Raw genomic sequence first — 9088 nt, forward strand, 5'->3', positions numbered from 1 at the left:
CTTTTCATGTGCACAGCACAACTGACCTTACATTTTTTAAAATCTTTTCATCCATACAATTTAATGTCCATTGTTCAGTTTTCACAACTGTTACAGTCAAAGAAGAGCCTTACTAATAAGACTGATATTTTTATTTATTATTGATAACACAAGAAAACATTCAACCGCCACAAATGTGCTGGGATCTCTTGCAAAGAAGATGGGGGGGGGAGTAGTAGGGTTCAACACGTCAGGGAAACAGGTTTAGTTGTAGGTCATGTATCGTGGGGTGGCGCTGAACTTTGCGTAGGACTTGATGACCTTGTTCACAGCTTCTAGAAAGTCTTTCTCTGTGGCAATTTTTCTTCGAGCTCTGATGGCAAACATGCCGGCTTCTGTGCAAACACTCCGGATCTCTGCGCCTGAAACACAAGGTTTTCCAAAAACGATTAATTTCTTAATGTTAAATGAACCCTACTTCACAAACGCTATTAAACCTTCAGTCTAAAATTATGATGAAGAATGAACTCTGCAAGAAAGTTGTAAAATGTTACTTAAGTGAAAGTACCTGTGCTGTTGGGGCAGAGCCGTGCCAGCAGCTCAAAACGAATATCCCTCTCCACGCTCATAGAGCGAGCATGGATTTTAAAGATGTGAGTACGTCCCTGAAAGCAAAAGAGAAAAAAAACCCCTGTATATAAACAATGTCTATATTTTATAAAGATATATTTAACAAGGTTCATCTTGATATCACATGACAGTAATCAGGCTTTACCTCTAGATGGCAGTAGAAAAATCACAAACAACATTGACAAGCTCCGGATACTTCCAAAAAAGTCTTTTTTGGCCATAACATCAAAAGCAAAGCAAATTCTCTAATAATAGTTAAACACAGTTCTTATCTGTTTTTTTATATAATAATGATACCCACCAAGAATAATTCAACAATTTTAAAGAAAGCTCATGCATTTATACATATTATAATCATACACAGGATAAGTTGTAAAATATCCTATGCCAATCCATTAGAGCTTCACATAGGGCCCACCCCACTCTCTTTCTGCAGCCACAAAATGTCTGTTGAATTCTACACCTCAACACTAAGGTGGCTGTGGCTGTTTATGACCCAATCAGAAACCGGCTATTCTTAACAACTCTGGTTACTCAGTGAGCCCAGCCCATGAGTACCCAAACAACAGTGAAGTTTGGCATCCCAGACCCATCCCATTCCAAGCCAACTTTACAGTCCCACTTTACCCTTTACCATCAACAGCCGTAAATCCACACTGGCTTCCTTGGTAACTAAGGCTGTGCCTAGCCCCACTGGCACCGTTAATGCATGCTCAGTGCCAAAAATTCCATTTGAACTTTATGTGCTACATCACCAACAATCACAGTAGCATCTCTACAGTGCATTTCCCCAAATAATCCAACCACTGACTAGATCTTTCAGCTGTTTCTGATAACTCCTTCACAGCTGCCCTCAGATTCCGGCCCCTGAGGCTGAACTCCACAAGCAGGGATGTGGCAGGCTTGACTACAAATCTCCTAACACCTATCTCCACCGGTCTTTACATGTGCCTGCCACCGCGTTCCCTCACCTCAGCCACCAAGTCTGCGTACTTCAGCTTCTTCCTTTCAAATTCGTCATCAACTGCATCCTCAGATTACACCGTTAAGTCTGAAATAAACTATCTTAGGCCTAACTATGTTTGGCCTCAGTGTACTTAACACAATGCTGGTGGATGTAGAAAGAAAAAGCAGCAGATCCCAGAGTGTAATTTCCAGTTTCCTGCTTCACCTCATCTACCAATTTTTGTAGCCTGTGCATATTCTCAAAAACATTCCCCCTCACACACAAACGAAACTATTTTATTACTACAACCACTCATCAACGCATAATTTAAAAATCAAAGAAATGTTTGAGACTGTAGGAAAGTTAAAAAGTGGGTGGTTTTTTAGTGGTAAACCATTAAAAAATTCCTCAAATGGTTCCTACGGCTAAAGCCCAAACCAACACATTTCATATTCACCTCTAAGTCAGGCAGGCTGAACTCAATCTTTCTGTCCAGTCGACCAGGTCTCATCAGAGCTGGGTCCAGAGTGTCAGGTCGGTTTGTGGCCATGAGGACCTTAATATTTCCTCTGGGGTCAAAACCATCCAGCTGGTTAATCAACTCCAGCATAGTTCTCTGCACCTCATTGTCTCCTCCAGCTCCATCATCAAATCGAGCACCTGAAAAAGAAGAACCAGAACGAGGTCATTATAATTGTGCATACACCGAGATCCGATTGCCTTGTTAACATCACGTTACATTGTCCAAAATGTTGTGTACTATATTTAATAGCCCAAGAAATGTCAATGAATAATTCAGTACTGATTGTGAAAGTATGTGAGCAGGAAAGAGTACCTCCAATGGCATCAATTTCATCAAAAAAAATGAGGCACGCTTTCTTAGTCCTAGCCATCTCAAACAGTTCTCGGACCATTCTGGCACCCTAAGAACAAATTAAACCAATGAAATTTAGAAATCCTTGGCACTTGTAATAAACTTTTAATTAGAAATGTAGTAATAAAACTGGAAACTCACCTCTCCTACGTATTTCTGCACCAGCTCAGAACCAATGACTCTAATGAAGCAAGCATCAGTCCGGTTGGCCACAGCACGTGCACACAGGGTCTTTCCTGTTCCTGGGGGTCCAAACAGCAGCACTCCCTTGGGAGGCTCTATGCCCAGGTTCACAAAGCGCTCAGGCTAAAGGCATAAACCAAGGAGCAATTAGGGAGAAGCTTAAGAAGAGAGTAATTTAGTCACAAACACTTTACAGTAGAATTAAGTCTTACATGAAGCAGAGGAGTTTCAACCACTTCTCTGAGCTTCTCAATCTGCTCTTTGCAGCCTCCCACATCACTGTAGGTCACATCTGGTTTCTCCTCAACCTGTGTCATTTTATAGAACACGTTTTACTTCACATTATCCAAAAATACTACCAACACACACATACGCTTCCGACTGGTTTCATGTCTCACCTGCATCATAGTCACAGTGGGATCAATTTTGGGTGGAAGTGGAATGTGGATTTGATATTTGTTTCTGTCAACACTTTAAAGAGGAGGGAAAACAAAGCAAGAATATTAGCTGTGCGCTAAATCTCAAAGAACCACACTATCCACTCCAGCCTTGTGTCTTTCAAACTTACCCAACTCTCATTCCTTCCTCTATGTCAGTGGGGGCAACCTGGTCACTAAGGTCCACCACAAACTTGGCGAACTGCTTCACATTTATAATGTATTTGGGATCATCAGAGTCAGCATTGATGATTTTAGTACACCTAGAATCAATATCACAGCATTAAAAAATAATAATAAATAACAAAAACACAAAAACAAACTTTGTTTATAATGGAATTTTTGGTCAATCTGTATCCCAATTATATGTCATGAAGAATGTGAGCCAAATTATTGTCCTCACAGTGAATTAAAATGCTTCTGCTACACCTGTTCTCATAATTATGCATGTCTCGTTGTTCTTAACAGCCAATTGCTTCTTACTTTGGATATAGCACTTGGTTGGAGTCATTTTATTGAAATAGGGAGTTTTTCCCGGAAAAAACCCGGAACCAAGCGGGTTTTTTGTTTGTTTAAAAAGCGTTTTTTTTTTCATTTTATTTATAATATATGGACGCAGGAACACCTGCAGTACGTATATATCACCGCCAGACACTGCTTCAATATCGCAAACAGGAAATTTACAGTATCAGCGATGACCTCCAGGAGACGCTGCGGAACCTCCGCTTGCTTCGGAGGCCTAGCCCTGAAGCCTCGACGTTTCCTGATGCCGGCGGCCGGGGAAGGAGACGACGCAAGCGGTGTGAGAGGAGACAGAAGCGCGGCAAGCGAGGGGGGATCCGTGCTAGGCTAAGAGCTAACCCGAGCCGGCAAGCTATCCCTTCTCTCTTTCTCTCCAATGTCTGCTCGCTGGATAATAAACTGGACTATATCAAACTTCAGCGAACTACACGGCGAGAATACAGAGACTGCTGTGTTTTTGTTTTTACGGAGACATGGCTCAGCGACAGTATTCCCGACGCCGCCATTCAGCTAGATGGGCTAGCCGCATTTCGAGCCGACAGAGACCCAGCGCTATGCGGTAAGACTCGCGGTGGTGGTTTATGTGTCTATATTAACACTGAATGGTGTAAGAATTCTGTGCTAGTCTCTGCTTATTGTTCACCGTTAGTGGAGTTTGTGGCTGTGAGATGTAGACCTTTTTATTTACCTCGAGAATTCTCCGTTGTTTACTTAATCGCAATCTATATTCCTCCCGATTCAAATACAAAACAAGCGCTGTGGGAATTATACGAAGCCATAAGCGACTTCCAAAACACACACCCGGATGGTCTGTTTATTGTTGCTGGAGATTTTAATCATGCAAATCTCAAGAAAGTGTTCCCTAAATTCCACCAGTATGTGAACTTTGCTACGAGAGGAGCGAACACGCTGGATCTTGTTTACAACCGTTCGACGGACGATGCCATATCCACCACGCTGCACCTGGCACTCACCCACTTGGACAAGAAAGACACATATGCCCGAATGCTGTTCATAGACTTCAGCTCAGCATTCAACACCATCATTCCTCAGCATCTGATCGGGAAGCTGAATATACTGGGCCTCAACACTTCTCTCTGCAACTGGATCCTGGACTTCCTGACTGGGAGACCTCAGTCAGTCCGGATCGGTAGGAACACCTCCAGCACCATCACACTGAACACTGGAGCCCCCCAGGGCTGCGTGCTCAGTCCACTGCTGTTCACATTGCTGACCCATGACTGTGCAGCGATGCACAGCTCAAATCATATCATCAAGTTCGCTGATGACACGACTGTGGTGGGTCTCATCAGTAAGAACGACGAGTCAGCATACAGAGAGGAGGTGCAGCGGCTAACTGACTGGTGTGAAGTGAACAACCTGTCTCTGAACGTGGACAAAACCAAAGAGATGGTTGTAGACTTCAGAAAAACAAGGGGTGAGCACTCGCTGCTGAACATCGACAACTCTGCTGTGGAGATTGTCAGGAATACCAAATTCCTTGGTGTTCACCTAGCGGATGATCTCACTTGGTCCACTAACACCAGTAACATCAAAAAGAAAGCCCAGCAACGCCTCTACTTCCTGCGAAGGCTGAAGAAGGTTCATCTCCCCCCTCCAATTCTCACCACTTTCTACAGAGGAGTCATCGAGAGCATCATGACCAGCTGCATCTCTGTCTGGTTTGGGAACTGCACTGTGGCAGATCGCAAGTCCCTCCAGCGGATCGTGAGGACAGCTGAGAAGATTATCGGTGTGTCTCTTCCCTCCATTACAGACATCTACACCAGTCGCTGCACTCGCAAAGCACTCAGCATTGTGGGAGATCACACACACCCTTCACACACACTCTTCAACCTACTGCCGTCTGGAAAAAGGTATCGAAGCATTCGAGCCCTCACATCCAGACTCCGTAACAGCTTCTTCCCACATGCTATCAGACTCCTGAACACCTAGAGACTAAGACTGGACTGAAAGAAGCACACACACACACACACTTCACACAAACACTGGTCTGTTGGACTGTAAATGTTTTCACATATCCGGTTTACATCATGTTTACATCCAGTTACCGTTTACAGCACAAATACACTTTAAATTGCAGTGTCTCTCTCCCTCATCCCCTCCGTACTTATGGTTTTTGCCTTGTCTTGTATTACATTGTATTGTATTGTACTGTAGGGACATTGTTTTGTATTTTTCTTAGCCATATCTTCTGCACTTTAATGTGTATGCACTGGTTTATGTTGCACTAGATTGTACTAGTTGCACTTTAATGTTGTGTATTGTTTTGTGTTCTATGTCCTTTGCACTTTAATGCGTGTGCACTGTTTCATGTTACACTAGCTTTACACTAGTCGCACTTTAATGTTGTGTATTGTCTTATGTAGCACCTTGGTCCTGGAGGAACGCTATTTCGTTTCACTGTGTACTGTAAACACTATATACTGCTGAAATGACAATAAACTTTTTGAACTTGAACTTGAACTTGATTTTCCCAGAATATTAACGTCACGTTGGTCCAATGTGCATCTATTGTGCATCCTCTGTTAATTTAGCTCTGTAACTGAGAGGGAGTCCAATAAAAAGGTTCTATAAAATGTCTGGAAATATATCAGAAACAAAATGTAATCTCGAACTGTTCATTCTACCTGGCAACCTGCAGAGGTTGCTCACTCTGCAGGGTCTGTTTGTCCGCTGCCAGATCCCATAACGCTGGGGGAGCCAGCCCTGTGTCAGACTCTTTAATGCCTACAATGTCACAAAAAAATCATTTTAATACTCAAAACATTTGCTGTCACGTCTTCAACAACACACTAAACCTCTTCCGTCAGCAGTCTCAAACATACCTGTGAGCTCATTTATCTTCTTGAGAAGCTGCTGGATGTCATCCTCCACTTGCTTAATCTGACGGGAATATGTGCTTTGACCCTGTGTATTAATAAACGTGATTAATATTGTGTCTTTGTCCATTTTAACTATTTCAGACAAACATGGCCATGTAGTTTAAGTCTGCTTACACAGCCCAAAAGCTACAGTTAAAGGCTCTTTAAAGCTGTAAAGCTACAGTTAAAAGCACCAGCTCTATGAAAGTGTCAAACAAATAAATACAGTGAAGTTTGAGTTCCTAACTTGTGTTTATTGATAGTCAGAAAACATGTTATTTCTTACTAATTCAAGGAATAAGGTTTAAAAGACCGTTGGTTATTTAGCTAGATACTGTCATAACAGTCCGTCATAACGGTGTTTTACCCCGGCGTTGTTCAGCTGTTGTCCACCAGTGACGTCACGGTTGCGTTCAAGAATTTCCGTAGAGAGCTCGGGTTTTTCCGTCAATTTAATAAAATTGTCGGTTTTAAAGCAAATTAAGCTGCTATTTTCATTTTAATTCATACTTATATATGTCAGTAACTAAAATAATGTGAAATATTCACAGAGGTCCATTAAGTGATGCTTAGCCTTTAACAACATGTTACTTACATAAGTTTTCAGAAGGGCAATATCTCCTTCATCCAACGCTGTAACAAAAAGAAAAATATATGTTTCATTAACATGGCAGAGAATAACATTTCTATCAGAAAGAAAAAGTACCCTTGTTATTGGTAAAAGAGGAAATCTAGATACAATAAAAGTCAAACAACTGCACACAAGTATATCTCTCTGATATATATTTACTATCTGTTCACTTTAAGGAGTGGAAACACACACAAAAAAGAAATACTAGATAAATGTTATTGAGTGAAATTCAGACATTATTTAAATCTTATCAAGTTTGTGTGAGGCTAAGCTCTAGTGCATCTACCCTGTTGCCTTAAATGTTCTGCAATTTTTAATTCATTCATTTATCTGTTGTAACTGCTTCATCTTTAGCAGGGTCCCCGTGGGTCTGGAGCCTACTTGGTGTCCAACCTTGGTCCATTTGGGGTCAGTGATGAAAGAATCATGCCTGCCATATATTCATTAAACCTATACGCTTAATATATATGTGTTTGCTAATGTTTTCATGGTTTAAGTGAACAGACATGGGATAAACACTACAAAAAATTTGCCAAACATCAGAAAATGCATGCAAATTAAGCAAATATCTACGTAATCAATATAACGTTTAAAAGATGAACCAATGCGTCACAAGTAGAAAATAAATAAATCTCCTCCTGATAAAGACTGTGGCTGTTTAAACAAAATATGTCGGATCTTCTCATCTCTCTGATATTTTAAAGGATAAATCCAGCCTGGAAGGCTCTGAGTTTTTCAGCTAGGGCATTAGCGATAGCATCTCAGCTACACGAAGGGAAAGCAGCCAAAAACTCATAAATACATACCCCTTTAAGTTTAACTTAATAACCAGTGGTGTTTAAAAAAAAACACAATACCTCTAATAGGGCCGTCATCCTTCTCCTCCTCTTTAACTTTACGCTGTTCAGTCCCCAGATAATCCGGCATTGTTGTTTTTCTCGTTTCACTGTGAGGACCGTCAAGACGAGATTACACAGCAGGTTTTAGCGAACAGGCTAACGGCCCGCGTCACTTCTGCTTCAGAGACCGTAAACCGAGTTAAATCCCAAACGGCTCCCTATTCCCTACATAGGGCACTGGACACGTATGGGTTTTACCATTAAACAGCGCGTTAAATGTAAATCTATGGAAATGACTATTATAGGGAAGTCCAAAATATTTATTTTCCTCATCTAAATAACATTTTCTAGGCTGAACCCATCATTTTGTAACCTATGTAGTGCGTAAGATAGGGAGTAAAGTCGTTTGAGACGCGCCCAATATTAACGTGCTGAGTTTCAAAATAACAGTCATTGAAGCCGGTAGATACCACGGTGAAGATCCCAACCGAGCCCTATTTGTGACATCCTTTCAGAATAAAGTACGGTTTATGGGAACGCATTAATAATAATTAACCCTTGTCTTAATAAGTTATTTTCACACTTTTTTTATATTAATTCCCACACAAATGTTTAATTCGCACACTTTATCAAGTCGTTTCCATGGCTTATTAATCTGCCATCGTGTCCTGTTGTAAATATCATGTTTACAGAATGAGTGCACATACACGAAACCATCATGTCATATTTACTAGTGATGAGAGACATGTCAATAATTAACGTCATTGTGCTAATCCACAGAGAAGAAGACAGCAGTGGGTGGGGTTTAAATGAGTTAGATACCTGCCAATCATTTTCAACTCCAGCCTATCACGTAACAGATTCATTACAACCTCTTAATTCATAATTAAGAATTTTTCGTAAGGAACCAAAGGCAGTAAATTAATTCCTAATTGTTAAAGTCACCCTGTGTCATCAATTATCCATAAACTTTATTTCTCTTCATCGGAGTTAAATATTCAGAAGTCTTTCCATTAAGAAAACCCCCTAATGCCTTAAACATGTTTTAGGTGTAATTCTACCTTCACTTGGAACATCTGTGAATATGCAATTAATTCCCACCTTTATCTCAACACAATTCTCTGCTGCTCATCTGCACCTTGAAAGCCCAGGCTTGAAATTT

The 9088-nt window shown here is 41.1% G+C and overlaps 1 protein-coding gene across 1 annotated transcript; it reads right to left on the bottom strand.

Annotated features, from left to right (window-relative positions):
* Positions 1–117: 117 nt before the first annotated feature.
* On the bottom strand, positions 118–8122 carry psmc2 (proteasome 26S subunit, ATPase 2). Its single transcript, XM_066666958.1, has 12 exons — positions 7945–8122; positions 7052–7089; positions 6421–6502; positions 6223–6322; positions 3181–3312; positions 3011–3083; positions 2825–2920; positions 2571–2735; positions 2391–2478; positions 2013–2215; positions 548–644; positions 118–401 (listed from the first exon to the last, which is right to left on the bottom strand). The coding sequence occupies exons 1-12, from the start codon at positions 8012–8014 to the stop codon at positions 244–246; spliced, it is 1302 nt and encodes a 433-aa protein (XP_066523055.1). The 5' UTR covers positions 8015–8122; the 3' UTR covers positions 118–243.
* Positions 8123–9088: the final 966 nt, after the last annotated feature.

This window comes from Hoplias malabaricus, chromosome 4 (genome assembly GCF_029633855.1).
Source record: "Hoplias malabaricus isolate fHopMal1 chromosome 4, fHopMal1.hap1, whole genome shotgun sequence".
Classification (NCBI taxonomy): domain Eukaryota; kingdom Metazoa; phylum Chordata; class Actinopteri; order Characiformes; family Erythrinidae; genus Hoplias; species Hoplias malabaricus.

What these genes read in the sequence shown, in the direction of transcription:
- psmc2 (XM_066666958.1), bottom strand. Translation starts at nt 8,014, where the DNA reads ATGCCGGATTATCTGGGGACTGAACAGCGTAAAGTTAAAGAGGAGGAG. An exon ending in GAAGATAAATGAGCTCACAG is followed by an intron (nt 6,323 to 6,420) that starts GTATGTTTGAGA and finishes GTGACATTGTAG; the next exon opens with GCATTAAAGAGTCTGACACA. An exon ending in CAACCTCTGCAGGTTGCCAG is followed by an intron (nt 3,313 to 6,222) that starts GTAGAATGAACA and finishes TATTGATTCTAG; the next exon opens with GTGTACTAAAATCATCAATG.